Source organism: Carassius auratus, chromosome 25 (genome assembly GCF_003368295.1).
Source record: "Carassius auratus strain Wakin chromosome 25, ASM336829v1, whole genome shotgun sequence".
NCBI lineage: Eukaryota > Metazoa > Chordata > Actinopteri > Cypriniformes > Cyprinidae > Carassius > Carassius auratus.
This window is the reverse complement of record NC_039267.1, coordinates 15,042,956-15,064,187: the sequence shown is the minus strand read 5'-3', so window position 1 is coordinate 15,064,187 and position 21,232 is coordinate 15,042,956. Positions and strand designations below refer to the sequence as shown.

At 37.7% G+C, this 21,232-nt stretch overlaps 1 protein-coding gene across 3 annotated transcripts in view; it reads left to right on the top strand.

Moving 5' to 3' along the window:
* nptna (neuroplastin a) overlaps positions 1-18,439 on the top strand; it is a 36,512-nt gene extending 18,073 nt beyond the window's left edge. For 2 of the 3 annotated variants that reach the window (XM_026202884.1, XM_026202883.1), the window contains exons 2-8: positions 9,161-9,332; positions 10,251-10,345; positions 12,674-12,807; positions 14,684-14,957; positions 16,481-16,502; positions 16,715-16,789; positions 17,549-18,439. In XM_026202884.1, coding sequence (XP_026058669.1) covers positions 9,161-9,332; positions 10,251-10,345; positions 12,674-12,807; positions 14,684-14,957; positions 16,481-16,502; positions 16,715-16,775 — 758 coding nt within the window. In that variant the 3' untranslated portion in view covers positions 16,776-16,789; positions 17,549-18,439. The remainder of the gene's footprint in view (positions 1-9,160; positions 9,333-10,250; positions 10,346-12,673; positions 12,808-14,683; positions 14,958-16,480; positions 16,503-16,714; positions 16,790-17,548) is intronic. The other variant, XM_026202885.1, reaches the window with a different exon arrangement.
* The last annotated feature ends 2,793 nt before the right edge of the window (positions 18,440-21,232 follow it).

Genomic DNA, 21,232 nt, shown 5'->3' with positions numbered 1-21,232 from the left:
TTCTTTACGCGTTTTGATTTTGTCATTTCATACCGTCCGGGCTCTAAGAACGGTAAACCAGATGCGTTGTCTCGACTCTTCGATCCCTCGATCGGCCGCACCCCCCGAGAGGAAATTATCCCTTCCGGTCGGGTGGTGGGGGCTACGGTCTGGGGGATCGAGAGACAGGTTAAACGCGCTCTCTCTCACGTCGCTACTCCCCGTAACTGCCCTAGGGGCAGCCTCTTTGTCCCAATTCCCACACGATTAGCGGTTCTTCAATGGGCCCATTCTTCTAGACTAGCGGTTCATCCCGGTGCTCGAGGCACTGTCGCATTTATCCGCCAGCGTTTCTGGTGGCCCTCTTTAGAACGTGATGCGCGCCGCTTTATCGCTGCCTGCTCTGTCTGTGCCCAAACCAAAGCAGGCAACTCTCCGCCTGCTGGTCTTCTCCGACCGCTACCTGTTCCCTCTCGCCCGTGGTCCCATATAGCTCTCGACTTTATCACCGGTCTTCCGCCCTCAGCCGGCAAGACTGTCATCCTGACGGTAGTCGACCGCTTCTCAAAATCGGCGCACTTCATTCCTCTTATCAAACTGCCCTCTGCGAAGGAAACGGCCCAGATTATGATTGATAATGTGTTTAAGTATCACGGGTTGCCCACCGACGTCGTGTCCGATAGGGGTCCGCAATTCGCCTCGCAGTTCTGGAGAGAATTTTGCCGTCTCATAGGGGCCACTGCTAGCCTTTCCTCGGGTTTTCACCCACAGACTAACGGCCAGGCCGAGCGAGCCAATCAGATTGTTGCCCGCATGCTCCGCAGTCTAGCCTTTCGCAATCCCTCATCTTGGGTCGAACAGCTTTCCTGGGCTGAGTATGCTCATAATTCCCTCCCCTCCTCGGCCTCTGGTATCTCTCCCTTTCAATGTTGCCTCGGCTATCAACCGCCCTTATTTTTGTCCCAAGAGACCGATTCTCACTGCCCGTCCGTTCAGACCTTTATCAGTCGCTGTAAACGAACCTGGAAGAGGGTGAGATCCGCACTTTGCCGTTCTAAGAGACGCATGTGCGTGGCTGCCAATAAATCGCGTGTCAAGAGTCCTCGCTATGCCGCGGGTCAGAGGGTTTGGCTTTCTACATCTAATTTACCCCTCCAGTCTGACTCCCGTAAACTGGCTCCCCGCTTCATCGGGCCGTTCCGCATTGTCAAGATCGTTAACCCTGTCGCCGTCAAACTCCGGTTGCCGCATAATCTTCGTCGTGTTCACCCGGTGTTTCACGTCTCCTGCATTAAACCGACCTCTCGCTCCCCCCCTCCCACGTCCTTCTCTGCCGTTCGTATCGAAGACTCCCCGGTCTACACCGTCCGCAGGATCATAGATAGGCGGCGTCGGGGTCGTGGATACCAATACTTAGTCGATTGGCAGGGGTATGGTCCTGAGGAGAGGAGTTGGGTCTCCCCTAAGGATATCCTGGACCCCTCGCTCATTGATGATTTCCTCCGGTCTCGCCAGCATTTCCCCGCTGGAGCGCCTGGAGGCGCTCTTTGAGGAGAGGGTACTGTCATGGTCTTGTCATGATCCTGTCTCTATCTCTCTCTTCTTCTCCCTCTGTCTCCCCCTGCTGGTTTTTCCCCTCCTGTCTCCCTCGCTCTTCGCTTCTGTGTCACAGCTGTCTTCACTTCTCATTAAGATAATTCCCCCTCCACCTGGTTCTCATCTTGCCTTGTTATTTGGGCTACTTCTACCCTCTCGTTCCCGTGTCTCATTGTCAGATTGTTACTTCCGTATGAAGCCGTTGCCTTTGGCGTCCGTGTTAGCTGTTGGTCTCGTCCTGTCCTGTCTAGTCGGGGTGAAGTTAGTTGTCTACTATCGTTACCTGTACATCTCTGTGCTCACCCATTATACCCCACAGAACCTTACCTGCTGTTCTTCGCCGCGACCGCTCCGCACTGCGAGCTCCGATCCCCGGCTCTCCCCTGAGCCCAGTCAAAGCCTCCATCTCGCCAGCCTTCTGGTTGTTCCGGCCACGGAGGTTTCCTGTGTTAGTTTAACCCAGCCTTCGGGTCTTCCTTAGTTTTCATCTTTGTACTCCTTAGTTGGATTTTCCTGTGGCTTTCCTTTGTTGGATTAAAGACTGTCATTTTGCCCTCGCATTTGAGTCCTCTCTCTTCAATACCCATCACAGTGCTATTGGTATTTTATCAAGCACAAACCCCCATTTCCATTCTGACTGACTCAACTAAGTAATGATTAGCGTAGTCACATTTGTTTGTATTTTTCTCTTCTGTTAGATATTTGACTTTTAAAGGTGTATATGGGATATACAAAACACATGGTACAATATAAACACTAGAACAAGGACAAATAAAAAAAATTTAAATAGAACATTAAAAGCATATCATAAAATAGTAAACACCTGTCAGTGGCTGTTGTTCAAATATTATGGCTTTCCTTTCATAAATTATTTATGTTTGTGTCTTTATGCTTTTCTTTTCTTTTTTTCTTTTGACATCTTTTAAATGTGCCCAAATGCATTGTCTCTTTTGTTTTTCCTTTCAAAATTTTTGTTTAATTAGAAAGCACTGTTGATTGATCACTCGATAGGAACAAGTTTTGTTCCTATGTTGCCATATGGTGAAATGCACACAACAAACACGTATCACACTATGTTGACACTTAGCGGGACTTCATACGTGTGAATGCAATCAGCTTGCATAGCGGTTAGTGGGGGGAGGGAGGTGGCAGATATGCATGCATTGTGGTTGGCAGTCTTCCTCTTCTTAAAGGCCTGCTCAACTGCTGTAGCATGCTTCTATGGAAACTGCCTGTCTATCAGCACACCCACACATGTGTCAGAGTCAGAGTGCTATAATCAATTGCATCATCTGGATCTATAGCTGCTCACTGCTCCAGGTGTGTGTTCACTTCTCGCTGCTGTGTTTGTGCACTTGGATGGGCTAAATGCAGAGCACCAATTCTGAGTATGGGTTACCACCATAGACTAAAGAAATATGTACGTAGTGTCCGTGACATCACCCATAGACTCCTCAATAGTGGTTTTGAAGCCTAAAGTGTGCAGAGCGGGCCGTCGCCATCTTGGCAGCGCGTCACCGCGCGACTCTCCCGGATAATCGAAATGAGTAACCCCAGAGTGCAGTCTGGACGATGGGGCGGGGCGACACTTCGAGGCGGAGCGACACGTGTCGCCCCGCCCATATTTGTTTTCCCCGCCTTTGACATTTTCCTCCGAGCCAGCAGGGGGCAGTTTGCGTTGAAACAAACAGAACGGTGGCAACTACAGCAGCAGAGTAATAACGCTATTCCGTTGATTGCTTGAGGTGAGTAAAAGTGGTTGTGTAAATATCTTATAATATGAAATGCGATGTTCGATCATTTATTTATCCATGGTACGTTCAATTTGAATAATTATTGTTAATAATTGTTATAAATTGCTCATTTTATTGTTCTTTGTGGATTGTAACAGTACACTCTGTACATGGCTTTAGTTCATAGGTTCGATTTTACAGAGGTATGGCATCACATTTGTCAAGTTATTTGAACAGACATGCATGATTTTTGTGTGTATATTATTATTATTATTATTTTTCAGGATGACATGATCAGGAGGTGGTGGTGTTCTGTTCTCCCGGACAGCTTTACTCCGCAAATGTATGTAGCTGTTTGAATGTTGCTACATGAAACATTACTCTGTACTATATCTAGCAATATACCTACCTCTTGACATTTGTTCTTTTAGAGCTCAACCACTGAGGAGAACTTCACCATTCACCATGTCTTCAGGCAGAGTCCAGCAAAGCAGGTTATTACATTCATTAAGAACTAATAATTACATATGTGTGTACATGCAGAGGTATTTTAGTTATTACAGCTACATAGTTGTTCAGATGTGAAATTGGTATTATGTACAAGTACTATATTGGTCAATACTGTGGATTATTTAATATATAACTATCAGTTAACATCAGCATCAAGGACATTTAAAAACATTTCAGCTTAATTCATTTTCAGACAGCAGCAAGTTTTTTAAATAACTTCTGTTTGCGATCTAATGTGGATTTTGTTCACCATATAAGATAGAAATATTTATATTCAATGTAAAAGATCTTCATGTGGATCGTGCATACAAATATATACAAATATCTCACTGGATTATTACAATTAATGGCAAAATGAATGTGTGGAAATGTAAACTAATATATCCTACTGACACACAACAGCAAAAGATATAAATAATTGGCTTAAAACAGTTTTTTTTTTCAATGTGAAAATACTAAAACTTCTGCACAGTACTGTATATATTAACATTTTATTAGTGTTATTATAAAAGAATGAGTATGCAGTTGTGACAACAATCTATAGAGTTTTTAATGAGAGTTTGTTTAAAGCAAGGTTGTCTGCATTCAGTGTTTATATAATGTTTAATAACTTTTATATACATATATAAATAAACCTATGTATGTTTTTGATTCAACAGCTTCCACTGGAAATCCTCAGGGAAGTTATTTTGTCGGCGGGTGACTCTGCATATTTGACACTTTCTCTGGTTTGCAGATGGTTTAGGGTTGTGCTCCGAAGTTTTTCGGAAAGCGGCACAGTTTGCCTGGCTAGAGAGTAAGATTTCCCCGTTTAATGCTCATTCTCCAATTGAATTTTGTAGTAGAAGGCTGTTAAACTTTTTTTGTATTATTATTATTATCTTTCATGTATTTTGTCTTTACACTATAAGTTGTGGCCAACTGGAAGAATTGTCCTCCTGTCTCCTGACCGGAACGAGTTCAGACGGATGTACAGCATCAGGGAACGCTTGCAGTGCAGAGCCCTTTTCAAGTTTAACCCACCAGGGTACAGGGAAGAGACCGGCGTGGTGATCTTCTGGGCTTTTGTTTACACAGGATTTTGTTCCAAAGACTGTTTTTTTTTTTTTTTTTTTTTTTTTTGCGGCATGAAACACATTTGTGTGTTAAGTTCATTGAAGGGAAATAACTGGTTTTGATTATTAATTGATGTAATTTAAAGTTAAACTTTGCACTGTATAATGTTTTAATAAAAAAGCTATGGAAAACACGTGCATGACAACAGGTTTCAGTCATTTACATCAGTCTATCATTCTTTAAGGTTTCTCATATTTGATGATAACATGATTTGCTATGCATTGCTCATAATGGATTCTTAGTTTAGTTGTGACAGGATTGTGAGGATTAATGAGGTTTTCAGTAGTGCAGTTCAGAAAACAAATAACAGAAAGTAACAAGTGTTTTTGGGCAAGTTCTTTAGAACCTGTATAGTTCCTTCCTTGCAAAAAGTAACCATGGATTTATTGTAGTAAAAATATTTGTTGGCACATTAATTACTGTGAGCTGTAATTATAAAAACACCATAGTTTTACTATAGTTACTGTAGCAGAACCATAGTAAATTTTCGTAGGGGCCAAGGGAATGTTCAGAATATTATTGGTGACGTTCAGAGACTGGTGACAATTTGTTACACACACGACACACACACACATATATATGTATGTATATATTATTTGAATATATAAATCAAGGTACTCCATGACTATCTACATAACCATACTTCGCATAATATTGCCATGTCATTTTCAAACCAGCGAGTAATGCCGAGGTAGTGTCTACACTACAGCCATTGAGGGAGTAGACCATTTATTTTTATTCTGTTCGTCGTAATCCAAAACTCTTTGTATTTATACGGGATGTTATGGAAATGCAACAATAAATGCAAAAACATGTATATTCACTTTTTAATTTATATTAAAAGTTTATTCATCTTAGTGTCTACTTCCGCATTCCAATCCTGCTAATAGCGTCATAATTCTCTATACCAATAAGCTGTAAAATCGTCACTCATCTGTACACCAATAAGCTCATCTTAATCATAAACCAATAACCGCTGAGGTGGGCGGGGCGACACGTGTCGCTCCGCCCCAACGTGTCGCCCCGCCCCATCGTCCAGACTGCACTCTGGGATACTTGATCGAAATGGGCAAAAAACATAGACAGTAAAAGAAATGGACACAGCGACCCCATTGGAACTCAATTGAGACAAATGAAGCCCAGTTTTAGCATTTTTTAGCACTTCCGTTTCTGACGCGCAGACTCAAACGAAGCTTGACGACGTCAGCAACCTGTCTGGCAGATGTAAATCTTCTAGTAGCTGTGCGTGAAAACTGCCATCGTTAATCTTGCAGAGACGGCGAGCTTGAGCGGGGAGTTCTTTGTCGTGAGTGAGCAGGAGTAAGTATTCTGATTAATTATTTTGTATAGTATTTTAAAATGTAACGACAGTACGCCACATTAAGTTAATTGCCTGCGAGCTTCTCCTCCTGTCTTTACGGTAATGCGACAGAGAGCCGAGTTGTTATGACGCAATCGTTAGCCTATTTTTTACAAAAACTGTTTATACGGGGCCATAATGTAACATAGAAGGTAATGGAGCCCTTTATACATTGTCGTGTATCTTTAGAGATAAATAATGGACAAACAGAGTCTTTAAACGCCTCAGATGTAAAGTTATTCGCTGTCAAAGTGACGCCAAAATGAATGGGAGTCAATGGGAAAGGTAACGCAAGTGAAGTTCTGCTAAAAGATGGCAGCCCCCACCCGACTTCAACTTCCGGTCGAGTTCCTTGCCCCTTGGCAAAAAAGCGAGAGCTGATTGCTGAAGCCACGCCCACCTAGCGCGACGACATTGTCAGCAGCGGCAATCCACCTGTCACTCAAGTGGCCACGCCCTTAATTATGCAGAACTTTAAGGCTTAATATAATTTAAACGGATTAGTTCTAAAAAAATTCACTCCCTCACAGTTGTCATGACGGGCGAAATTAGCAATATAGACCAAAATCTTTTTTTGAACCAGGCTGTAAACATGTTTTTTTCCTGCTGTAAAGTTGGGCATTTTAACATGAGGAGTCTATGGGACTGACTCTCTTCTGCAGCCAGCCGCAAGCGGCCAGTCGATGAATTGCAGTTTTAGTCACTTCCTTATTGGCTTCACGAGAGAGAGCGGGAGGTTGCCGCTCGGTTACCACACTTGGCAAATGTTATGACTTTCAAATAAAATTAACATAACATATAATAATAAAAACAAAAAATAATCATAAAATAAATATACTAGCTGCTTGGACCTACTGATGATCAATAAAATAAAAAGTTTTTTATTGATTTCTAAATACAAAGTTTTTAAGGAGAAGACAATGTGCAGAAGAAACTATTAAAGACTGTGTTATCCCAAAACTCTCAAATATGAGCAGAGGGCTTTGGGAAGTAGATGTCATTTACAAAGAAATGTTTGAAACACAGATCGACTGCTTGTAGTGTCGTCTTCTGTTCCATCGCCTCCCCGTTTAAAATAATAAAAACTTGGGAGGAGTTTTTCTTGTCACCAAGCACCAGGACATGTGGATTCTGGCTTGTCTCGTGATTCAAGTACAGCACTAATTAGTGCCAACCTTAAAATAAAATAAAAATTAAAAAAAGTTCAGTTAACATGCATTGTGATGATATTTCATTGATACACACACTTTACAAATTAGTCCATTTAAATGAGTTAAAATCTATAGCGAATTTAAATTGGTTAAAGTGATAATTCACCCAAAAATTTTAATTCTGTCATCATTTATTTTTTTTCAAAATATCTTCTTGGGACGATTTGTATTGTACAACGTGTGTCTTATACAAAATAAATAAAGGTGACTTGACTACACAGGGCAATGTAATTTTAAGTGTTGCTTTTACTTACAGGTTGAATGTCAATGAAGGACCGCTTCATTTCCGTGTATGATGTGCACACCATTTTTCCATTTGTGTGGTATGGTGCAGACAGCATGAAGGTCTTTAAATGACAAAAGTACAGAGAAAGCACAAGTAAAAAAAAAAAAAAAAAACTAAGCTCACAGTTTACATTTTTACAGTCTTTGTGGGGATCTACTATCATTTGCACTTAGAGACAGACTAAACCAGTTTTCACTCCCTCCAGAAATTGTGGCAATATTTGCGGCTAATGTGAGTAAATTTTATCACCCTTTACCCTTTGACTGATTTGGACTTGTAGGGAGGAACAAAAGTACACTGTAAATGAAAGGAAGCTTTGTTGGACGGAATGCAGCAATACACTTATTTCACCTCATTTGTCTTTTTTCATAATTTTTGGAAGTCTTAGGTCTAAGTAAAATTGAAAACTTATGTATCAATTAATTTAAATAGGTTACTTACCTTGAAATGTTTCAGTTAACAGGCAGAAATTCTATTGTTGCAACTTTTCCTTCACGAAAAAGTCCATTGTCTAAAACATAAGTATAAACACATTTAGTACAACACATTTAAAAAAACATGTCAATCAATCTAGCTTCATAAGAGAAATTGCTGTAATTATAGGGTATTCTAATAGATGCATAACAATACTCAATATGAATAAACCATTAAAACACTTTTACTGTACAGTTAATTAGTGTGCTAAGACGAATATGTCTTCTGTTTTATGCTCCCCTCTTAAAGGTTTGTTGTAGTAACATTAACGTTGTGTAAATTTGGGGCACTGGTATAAATTTTCGCTGAAGCAGCGGATTGCCTCACGACTGCGCGCTTTTCTTTCGTCTGGGTTTTGCACCGAAAATTGCAGGTTCATTCAAACGATTCTCACGGAGTCTGTTGTCTGTCGCATGACTAATGTGTGTGAGCTCAGGTCAGCTCAGCTTGCAGCAGCTTCATTCACTGGTCCGATCCGATAAATGGTCCGTGCGGCTTTTCTAGCTTAATTCTAATGATTTCGTCAAACTTTTACATTTCCCCAGACGTTTTTAATTTTTTCATTATTAACGCTACTGTAGTTTCCAAATTCCAAATTTTTTAATTTTTTAATTATTTACGCTAATGTAGTTTCCAAATATTTTTTAAGTTCAAACTGAATAAACTAAATCTAAAAAATAAATAAATAATAAACTATAATAGTGTGTAAATGAGACTATAATAATAATAGACTTTACGTTTCAGGATTTAGTAGCCTATTATGTTTGTGTTTGTTTGCAGAATTTTAGACGTTTATTATACATTTTATAGTATATATTTAAAAAATAAATAAATAAACATTCTAAGTCCTATAAGATTCAAAAAGAAATTTTGACCGATGCATCTGTATTTCCAGAACCAACAATTCATTCAACGGATCACATAATTCTACCCAAGGGTTCAGTAAAACCAGTCACGCTCCAGTGCAACCTTACATCATCCCAAAGCAAACACCATGAGAGCTTCTGGATGAAGAATGGGGAGGAGATCGCTAAAACAAGGGCCAGTGTCAAAAACACAGAATACAAGTAGGTGCTGTGTGTGTGTGTGTGTGTGTGTGTGTGTGTGCACATATTATAGCCTAATTTTCACTCATTCATTTCAATGTCATAATCTATTTTGCTTGTTCATTCATAATAATATATACCAAACTTAGTTATTCAAATTAGATTTACGTTCAACTGAATGGTGTCACATCATATTTTAATACTTATATATATATTTTTAATATTGTACAAAAAAAAATCATATGACCAGACTGCCACATCCAACTTGATATTTTAAACCATTTTTGTTCATAGTGTATAGTATATGAACATAAATTAACATATTAATCAATCAGCTAAATTTAGTAGTTTCAGCCCTACTAGTAATAAGTGTATATTGGCTATAATTATACTTATAAATGTATGTTTACATATTTATAATATACATATTTGTGCATATATATACTGACACTTTTACTTGTAACTCAGTAGACTGCATACATTGATTTAATAATAGATTAATTACTAATGACTATTGTAAATTGTATTGCAAAAACATTGACCTTAATGTAATTTTATGCTATCAGTTCAAAATTTGCCATTTTAGTCTTCTAATCATGTGTATTACATGGGTCTTTTGTTTTGTAAATGTATTGTCTCAGTGACTCTCAGGCTCTGGCTGAGTGTTTGTTGATGCCGCTCTGCTTTGCATTGCTGAAAAATCCTGAACGAGGGCTCTGTCTCTACCAACATGTGTTGTTAATCTCTCTGCCTGACTCCTAATCTCATCAGAGACAGACTAGTAGGCACACTAGTACTCCTAACACTTAACCTGCATTAGATTTCTCTTTACCTGTGGGTGTGTCATTCTGAGACATTTTATATTATGCCACTTCAAAGAATAAAAGAATAGCTGTTACCTTCACTTTATAAGCATAATGTGTTTTATCCATTATACAGACTTGAAAAACCAAAGCGAGAGAACTCGGGCGTGTATATGTGTGTGTTCACGTTCGATTCCGCCCCCACAGCAAATGCCACAATTGAGATAAAAGGTAAGATGCTAAAAAAGTATAGGAATTGAATGTTCACTGGAGTATGATTTTCAGTTGGTTTGGATGAGTGTTGACATTTTAAACCTGTCTATGGGGTCAGCTTGTCTTTCCATATTGGACATGTCAGAGAGGGGCTTGGACGCTCTCAACGGCCATGACAGCATGAATGTGAGCTTGGTTAGTTGAGTGCAAAGACATACAGGTTTTGTTCACCAGCCAGTACAGGATGAATGTGAATAAATTGTTTGGAATATTAAGTATTATATTAAGTAGTATATAATTATAGAAAAGTATAGTTCATTTTGAACAACTTTAAAGGTAATTATACAATTATAATTATACAATTCATTCATTCATTACACACAGACTAATATATTTCAAATGTTTATTTCTTTTAATTTTGATGATTATAACTGACAACTAAGGAAAATTACTAAATTCAGTATCTCAGAAAATATTATAATATTGTGAAAAGGTTCATTATTGAAGACACCTGGTGCCACACTCTAATCAGCTAATGAACTCATAACACCTGCAAAGCCTTTAAATGGTCTCTCAGTTTAGTTCTATAGGCTACACAATCATGGGGAAGACTGCTGAATTGACAGTTGTCCAAAAGACGACCATTGACACCTTGCACAAGGAGGGCAAGACACAAAAGGTCATTGCAAAAGAGGCTGGCTGTTCACAGAGCTCTGTGTCCAAGCACATTAATAGAGAGGCGAAGGAAAGGAAAAGATGTGGTAGAAAAAAAGTGTACACCCGCACCTTGGAGAGGATTGTGAAACAAAACCCATTCAAAAATGTAGGGGAGATTCACAAAGAGTGGACTGCAGCTGGAGTCAGTGCTTCAAAAACCACTACACACAGACATATACAAGACATGGGTTTCCTTGTGTCAAGACACTCGAAGCGTCTCGCCTGGGCTAAAGACAAAAAAGACTGGACTGGACTGCTGAGTAGTCTAAAGTTATGTTATCTGATGAAAGTACATATTGCATTTCCTTTGGATATCAGGGTCCCAGAGTCTGGAGGAAGAAAGGAGAGCGAGAGACACACAATCCACATTGCTTGAGGTCCAGTGTAAAGTTTCCACAGTCAGTGATGGTTTGGGGTGCCATGTCATCTGCTGGTGTTGGTCAATTGTGTTTTCTGAGGTCCAAGGTCATCACAGCCGTATACCAGGAAGTTTTAGAGCACTTCATGCTTCCTGCTGCTGACCAACTTCATGGAGATGCAGATTTCATTTTCCAACAGGACTTGTCACCTGCACAAAGTGCCAAATCTTCCAGTACCTGGTTTAAGGACCATGGTATCCCTGTTCTTAATTGGCCAGAAAACTCGCCTGACCTTAACCCCATAGAAAGTCTATGGGGTACCGTATTGTGAAGAGGAAGATGTGATATGCTAGACCCAACAATGCAGAAGAGCTGAAGGTTATAACGAATGAATGTAATGAATAAATATTATATACACGTTTCACTTTTTGAATTGAATTAGTGAAATAAATCAACTTTTTGATGTTTCTAATTATATGACCAGCACCTGTAGTCCTTTGAGAAATAAACATATTAGATTCAATATGTCAGTAACAACAGCAAGTATCAAGGTTTAGGGGCGGTAAAAATTGTTAATGCTTTTGATGTAACAATTTTCCAGTTGTCTAACACTCACAGAATGTTAATCTTTAAAAACACTAATTTAAGTTAATATAGATTTGACACTGTTATAATGTGAAATATTAAAAATGTAGTATAGATTTATTTATTTTTATTTTGTCTTCATCAGCCAGAGTAATAATAATATAACAATGTCGTTGGCGCATCCCTAGGCTTATTATTATGATTTTTTTGGTCTGTTTAAATAACATTAAATTAAACGAGATCTTGAACCAGCACACTCATTTCAGCAATTTCAGAAAAGCCACAGCTTTGAATCCTGAGTTATTCATGGGTTAAATTTGAACTCAAATGCACTGTAAATCACTTTGGAGAAAAAAGGTCAACCAAATAAATAAAAGTTATGGAGAAAACATCATTGGTTTCACTGCTTTTAGCATTTTTGTCTAAATCGGCTTGTGTGACAGCACTTCAAATCGCTGTGGACTGTGGGTTTTTGATTTATTCTCATGCGTTGGGGCAATCATGGTACAGTATATTTTCTTAATATTTGCTGATCCACCACTAGTTTCAAGCTATATTAACCACACAAATATGACACTGCAAATGTCCATGTAGTGAAAGAATATCAGAGTGCTTAATAAGGTTTACGCAATGAAATCTGTTCTGATAGTGAAGGTCTCACTGTCCTTCTGCTCTCCTCTCGTAGCTGCACCAAACATCACGGGGTACAAGATCAGCGAGAATAAGTATGAGGGTGAAAAGGCTGTCATCTACTGCAAATCTGTGGTTTATCCTTATCCCACATGGAGCTGGTACAAACTTATTAACAACATCAGTATGGTATGGTCATTTTGACACATAAGTGAACCTTCAATCTTCTGTTTGGTCGTTTTAAAGAGACAGTTCCACCCCACAAAGAAAATTCATCTACTTAGCAAGTTGTTTTAACCCTATAAAGCATATTAAGTAAATGTTCTAAAATCCATTTTTTTTAATAATGTTTATTGAACGTTTAGATAAGAATGTTTTTAAAAAGTTTTAAAAGCTTCATATTTAAAACATCAGACTTTTATGGCTCATATAGTATGATATAGTGAGTGCTCATACTTGAAGATGAAAGTTGTTACAGTTAATTACAAAATAATAAGAGAATTACAGTAATAATTCGGATGGCTTGTAATGTAATCAATGAGATTTTTACAGTATAACAGACTAAAATATAAAATAAATATCAGTTAATTTGTATCTCTCAATAATACCTTACATATTAAGATTATTTTTCTACAAACATGTATATGGAAAAAAAAGTTAACCTAAACTTACTTAAAGGGTTAGTTCACCCAAAAATCTAAATTATGTCATTAATAACTCACCCTTATGCTGTTCCAAACATGTAAGACCTCCTTTTATCTTTGGAACACAGTTTAAGATATTTTAGATTTAGTCTGAGAGCTCTCAGTCCCTGCTTTGAAGCTGTGTGTACGGTATACTGTCCATGTCCAGAAAGGTAAGAACAACATCATCAAAGTAGTCCATGTGACATCAAAGGGTCCGTTAGAATTTTTTTAAGCATCGAAAATACATTTTGGTCCAAAAATAGCAAAAACTAAGACTTCCGTGTCTGTTGTGAGAGATTTCAAAACACTGCAGTTTAGTGATATCCGGTTCGCGAACGAATCATTCGATGTAACTGGATCTTTTTTAACCAGTTCACCAAATCGAACTGAATCGTTTCAAATGGTTCATGTCTTCAGTACGTATTAATCCACAAACGACTTAAGCTGTTCACTTTTTTAATGTAGCTGACACTCCCTCTGAGTTAAAACAAACCGTTCTGTCAGACGCATCCGATTCGAGAACCGAGGAGCTGATGATACTGTGCATGTGTGATTCGTTGTGAAGCAGACCGACACACAGAGCGTCTGAACCGAACTGATTCTTTTGGTGATTGATTCTAAACTGATTCTGTGCTAGTGTTATGAGCGCGGGTAAACCGAAGGCTTGAATCAAGGGCAATCATCGCCAATGACGTCATAACGTTGAGCGCATAAGAACCAGTGAACTGGCGAACCCCTAACCCCAGCTGCTCCCGACGAGCTGAATGGTGCCTTGAATGGCTGACACCGCAGTCGGTGTGTGAATGAGTGTGTGAATGGGTGAATATGAGGCAAATTGTAAAGCGCTTTGGATGGCCTTGTGGTCTGTTGAAAGCGCTGTATAAATGCAGTCCATTTACCATGCTGTTTTTCTTACCTTTCTGGACATGGACAGTAGACCGTACACACAGCTTCAATGGAGGGACTGAGAGCTCTCGGACTAAATCTTAAATATCTTAAACTGTGTTCCAAAGATGAACTGAGGTCTCACGGGTTTGGAACAACATGAGGGTTATTAATAATATAATTATGATTTTTTTGGGGAACTAACCCTTTAAGTCCATTAAGGGTTAACCTTGAAATATTAATAACAATATAAAATGTAGCCTATTCTTACATTTACTTTATAAAACAATTTTTTTTTTACTGTTATGCAAAAAGGTTTTTAACTATTCCTTGTAGTTTCTTTTACTTGAGCTACCGTCAAGCATTTATGATTTAATAAAAAGTAAATATTTTTATAGAAACACTAATTAAGCATATAATGACTGGCTTTTCTTCTTTCACCTCTCATTTTTTCTTCTGTCACTGGCTTTCCTCCCACTCCATCAATCACCCAGGATATTGACAACTCCTCTGGCCGCTACTTCATCAGCAGCAAGGATGGCTACACCGAGCTGTCCATCATTGACCTAAACATCACCACCGACCGCGGAGATTACCAGTGCAACGCTACCAACATCATCAGCTCTGACTCCAAGAAAACAATTCTGCGTGTCAGGAGCCTCCTGGGGCCCCTGTGGCCCGTGCTGGGGATCCTCGCCGAGATCATCATCCTGGTGCTGATCATCGTCATCCACGAGAAGCGCAAGAAGCCTGACGATGTTCCTGATGGTGAGTTTAAAAGGCTGGGTTCCAGTTTCAATATAGACATCATCTGGACTCTGATCTCTCACACACACACACACACACTCTTTTCCTGTAGGTCACCTGAGTTAGGTCATCTGGACTCTAATCTGATATTTGAGAGAAATGTGACTGTGGTATAAGGGTAGGTAGCGGGCAGTGAATTATTGATGTGTGTAGAGGTGTAGTCCCACACCACTTAAAGCTCACCCACAATGCATTGCGAGGGAAAACGAGACCCTGTCAGTCTTGTATAATGTATTTCTTTATTCCTGTATGCCAGTAAATTCACTTTCAGCTCTCATTGTTTATATAAAAAGAACTCTTTATGTTTAAAGACTATTTAAAGCAATAATGTCCGCTTTTGGATTCAATTATGTGTGATATTTCTTAGATATACTCATTACCAATCTATATTTCCACAAGAACTGGTTTACCAAGCTTTTAATGTCTTGGGCTAATAGTGACGTTAAATGGGATTTTGTCTGTCCAGCATCGCCACCTAGTGGTTTTCATCGGAATTGATTAAATATAAACGACTAATTTATGCGTTTTGTTTGATTAAAATGTGTTCAGTATTTAGCATTTTTCGTGGATGTGTGCAGACGTATGTTAAAATACAATGTTGAGTTTATATATTCAGGTTCAGCTACACATTTAGCCCACTTGTGAATCACTGCACCGTTATTTTACCGTTAAATGACACTGTGGTTAATATCATTAAGCCATTAAGAATGAACAACGTTAACACGTTTCTTTCTCTCTGAATGGCACAACCTAAAACACTGTGGTAAGTGAAAGACCTGCATGCAGCTTGATTGAACCTAACAGTAGTGCCCACATTCACTGTTCTCCTGTGCTTTAGTGTGTATATATAAGTCTTGTGTGGTTTAGGCTAACATGGGATTTTATTTTGTCATTATTACTGTCTGTTCTGTTGCTGTTTAACCTTCAAATGACCTTCATTTCTGTACATCTTCTTCACCTGGAGTCTGTTCAGATGCAATCATGTTGGCATGAGCATGAGGTTTTACCTTTTATTTTTGTGTCCCCCTTCATTTTTAAAGGCTGAAAATGTGTGTATGTGTATTTGTATAGCTGTGCTATGTAAATGCAATGTTATATATAAAAGTAATGTGATATTTAACATAGGATGCATATATTTATATATATATGTCTGTGTCTGTGTGTGTGTGTGTGTGTGTGTGTGTGTGTGTAGTTTTCACTCCGTGGGCTGCATGTTTGTCTTTCTTCTCTGTTCTTGTTCTGTTATAAACTGCAAGCCTTTTAATTACTCTCACAAAAGCTGATGGAGCGAAGTCTTTGTTCTGTGTTATTCTACTGCACAACAATATCTTAAATATCGAAAGACAATATGACATTGAGTTGTTTTTGGCTACTTAATGCAATCAGTTTACAGCATCCATTCAATAATGTGAATATTGTTCCAACTGGAACCATTACAGCCTCCAACTAAAATTGTCGTTGTTTTGTTTCCCATTCTGCCTAAGATGACGAACCAGCTGGGCCAATGTAAGTATCAGATTTACATTTAAATAAGACTTCATATGATGTAACTGTCCTAGATAACTGAAGCCAGCAGATGTGTGATATATATAGGATGTATGGAGTATAAAGAAACAGTTAATGAAGGAAAATGTAATTATGGATGTGTGTAAAATGCTGGATTTGTATTTTGTGTTGTGACACTCACACTGACTCATTTTTATGATCTCATCTTCAAGAAAAACTAATTCCACCAACAACCACAAAGAGAAAAGCCTACGTCAGAGAAATACAAATTGATTTCATCATTAAAGGTGAGTATTCAGTTAGACTGAGAATATTCAGTGGAACATATACAACAAGAAACAGTTCTTACAGAAACGTAGACACTAAGCCATACTTTAAAATATATAAATTACCAAAAAGTGTGTAAAGGTGTAAAGATATATAGATATATAGATAATTTCATTGCTATGACTTGTGCATTTTAACTGTTAAAAACTTAAACTGATTTTATAATCTTAATATTATCTTAAAGCTTCCACTAGGGAAAAAAATTCCATTACAATGTACAAAATGTGCGCAGCAAAAACACAAACACTTCAAGAACATTGCAATAATAAAACTGATTACACATGAAAGTAGCGGCAGTTTAAACAAGTTTTAAACAGAGCGCATGTTTGCAATCCACTGAGCTGCTTTCCTATTGTGTTCTATAAGTATACATGCTAACGGACACTTGCGTGTAGCTCACATGGCATTCTAAAAATATTCTGATCAAGATAAAATAAATTAAACTTTTAAAAAGGCATCCTGAGACTGCCCTGCATCTCACGTTTTTTAAAGGCAAGAACAAGTTCTCTGTGAACCTGGCCGATAAGCTGACTGATACAAAAAGTTCCCATGGACAGTATCAATATCTGTTTGCAGAATGCCGCAGCTGGCCCAGTCAGAATCAAGTATTCCAGAAATCTGTGTAATTTGTATAAACTAGCACATTTCTCAATCAGTTACTCTTCTGAATCTGCAAAAGCCACTTTGTTAACCCACTTTTGTCTGTTTGTTGTTTACAGATTGAGACATTCACATCATGACCACATGAATATTATGAACGGTTCAGGGCATTGGCAATCAAATCAAAGGTGGAGGAGTTAAATGGAAGACCGGAAGATATTGACACCCGAGGCTTGCCTTATAAATCTGGTGTGAGGACCACGAGTGAACAGAACTGCACTTGATTCTGAACTTTTTTTGCATGATTGTGTTGCTTTTTCTTTAGAATCTCTTTTATTCAAGTCAACTTTTTCCATTTTCAGGTAAAAGTCCAAAAATAATGACTGTCTGCATGCAAGATAATTATTGTATAGGCTTTTTTTTTGTTTTGTTTGCGTATTTATGAATGACTTTTATTCAAGCAAGCCTTTAACTTATTATGCCATATGACAGTTTTTGTACAGATTATCATATTACTGTATACCATTTGGTGAGGTGGCATATGATCCTGTCAATCAATTAAGGGCTTTGCGAAATGACGTGCCTATTTAATTTGTATTTGTTTTTAACATTGATGTATGAATTCACTTGAAATATCTATAGTTATATCTATTTGAATGTTTTTCATACTGATGCACTTATTTCTTCAAATATTTTAGCAAACCAGTGACTTCATTTTATACTTATGTGCCTTATCTGTCTCTAATTCTACAGGACTTTTTTTTTTATGTATGCATAGTATACAGCATGGCTTTTATTCGATGTAATATCTATTGCATACAGTAGAATAAGCCTTTTTTAATGTAAGCTTTCAGTTGTGTATATTTAAGATTTAATATTATATGTTAGCAAAGTGCACTGTTCAAACCATGAAAAACAATCCACATGGTTTAAAACATCACTGCTTGAGCACCTTACACATATAAGGGGTCACTAATTCAGAATGTGAAGAGAAATTAATATTATCTCAATTGACTAAGGAATAACATGTAATTTTTTTTTACTATAAAGATATCCAAAGTCAAATTTGAGATTGAAAATAGAGTTGTCTTTTTTATGACATGAGGCATTGTTTATTTATTTATTTTTTTAATTGCTAAATACCGGTATTTACTCACCTTCAGGGTGCCTGTCACGATCATTAGCTGGAGTGCCCATGAACTTCAGTAGAGGGCACTTCACTCAGGACAATTCCACCCATCAACCACCAGATGTCACCATATCATCACTTGGACACTAGCACCTCTCATACTGTTGCACCACACCTGAACTACATCTCAAATGAGTCACTGCATCTGCTATCTCCTTGCCACACCTGCACCTCATTTACACACACATATAAGCAGCACTCACACAGAGGCTGCATCCGAAAACTTAGGCAGGTGACTGCTGCCTTGCTGTCTAATCAGGCAATGACTTTGCAGGCAGCGTTTTTGCCCAGAGGCACTTCATGAAACCGATTTCGGACAGGCTTCTGAGGCGGAGTAATGGTTTAACGATCTACAGCAAAATATAGAGAGCTTTGGTGATAACTAAGTGGATATTTCATTACTGCAATATTAACTTCTCGCTAGAAATGACATAAAAAGTGGAAAACGTTGTTCAGAAACATACATTTACACACAAACTGACCACCGACCACAACTTTCAGACCCCATCTTTATTTTTTTGGCTTAACGGTCACAGAATGGAACTCACAGGATTGTGGAATATCAAAGGCAGCGAAGGATACATCTATGCTGCTTTCAAAAACCGACCAGATTAATCACCTGCTTGATTAAAACAAATTTATCATTAAGATTTTTTTTAACTTCAAACTTAAAAAGAGTCCTCTTGTGGATTATTGTGATGTTTTTATCAGCTTTTTGGACTCTCATTCTGACGGCACCCATTCACTGCAGAAGATCCATTGCTGATCAAATGATGTAATGCTAAATTGATCCAAATCTGTTCCAATGAAGAAACAAACTCATATATCTTAATGTCCTGAGGGTGAGTAAAAAAATGCAGCAAATGTAAAAAAAATTTAGCAAACTATTCCTTTAATATGAGTTTACATCAATTGTATTATCTGTCTTTAATCAATGTGCATATGGAAACAATCATATACTAACATACTTACAAACAAGGACACTTACAAAACATTAAAAGCTAAACATATCCAAGCCTTGTGCAACTTAAACAATGTTGCATTGTCTTCGAAAAAAATAAGTACATACTATCTGCTTCAATATCAACATTTTTGTGTGGGTGTTTTAAAGGTTATAAATCATATTATTGTAGGGTTGCCACTGTTATGCCTGCAGTCCTAAAAGAAATATGTCTGTGCACCAGAGGGGGGCATTGCTAACCAAGGCTGAAACTTAAGACCATCCAAACGTTTAATGTCTCTGAACGTTTATTTCCACTCCCCCCGCCTTCTCAGTTTTCAGTTATAGACATTGCACCGAAAAGATCTGTGCAACAGTATTTGGATGAACCATTTACATAAGTATTATCATCTACATTTATTATTAGCTGATCCATTTAAACCATGGAGTAAATATGCATTTTATTGCATAAATGTGGTTTATATAGTGCATTACTATATATATATATATATATGTATATATGTGTGTGTGTGTGTGTATATATATATATATATGTGTGTGTGTGTGTGTATATATATATATATATGTGTGTGTGTGTGTATATATATATATATATATATATATATGTGTGTGTGTGTGTGTGTGTATATATATATATATATATATATATATATATATATATATATATATATATATATATATGTGTGCGTGTGTATGTGTGTGTATATATATATATATATATATATATATATATAAGAACATTAATATTCTGCCAAATAGATGCAAGAGATATTTTTAAAATTTAGTTCATTAATAAGACATGCACATTATAAATCCATACAATGCGAAATTGGCTGACTGAGTTACAATGGTATTCAGACAGCAGGTAACCAACCGTACAACAGAAGCAAAGATTATATTTTCACACATACACTCTCACAAAAAATCACATCCACACAGAATAATCTCAGTCGTTTCTCCTCCATAGCCACAGGGATGGATGATTCCTGGAAAGGCAGCGTTTGTCACAATGCATTTTCTGCTCAAAAGGCAGAAAGCTGTCTTTGCCCATGCGCTTACAGATTATAGTGCCATTATTCTCTCAGTATCTAGTTTCATCAGATCACTTGGTGCCCTGACTTCACCATCTGACATGTTATGTTGTATCCGGACTGCACAATAAAAACCATGACATCAGAAGAAGCACAGTTGTTTTAAAACAAGGCTGTTTGGTTTTTGAAAATCAATGGGTTGGATATTTCAAATAATTGTATTACTCTGGAAAAAATGTCACATTTTGTGGGGAACATGATTACACAAGATAAAAACATTACATAAATATAAAAACAAGACCCATCTCTACTGAAAATACCACCATAGCTGTCCCCACTAGACCTCTTCATTAGCATACAGCAACACCAATGAATATATGGAATCTGAGGCTGCAAAAAAAAAAATCTAAATATTGAGAAAATAGCATTTGAAGTTGCCCAAATTAAGTCCTTTGCAATGCATATTAATAATCAAAAATTACGTTTTGATATATTTACTGTAGGAAATTTACAAAATATCTTCACAGAACATGATCTTTAGGCTACTAAATATCCAAATGATTTTTGGGATAAAAGAAAAATCAAGAATTTTGCCCCATACAATGCACTGTTGTCTATTTCC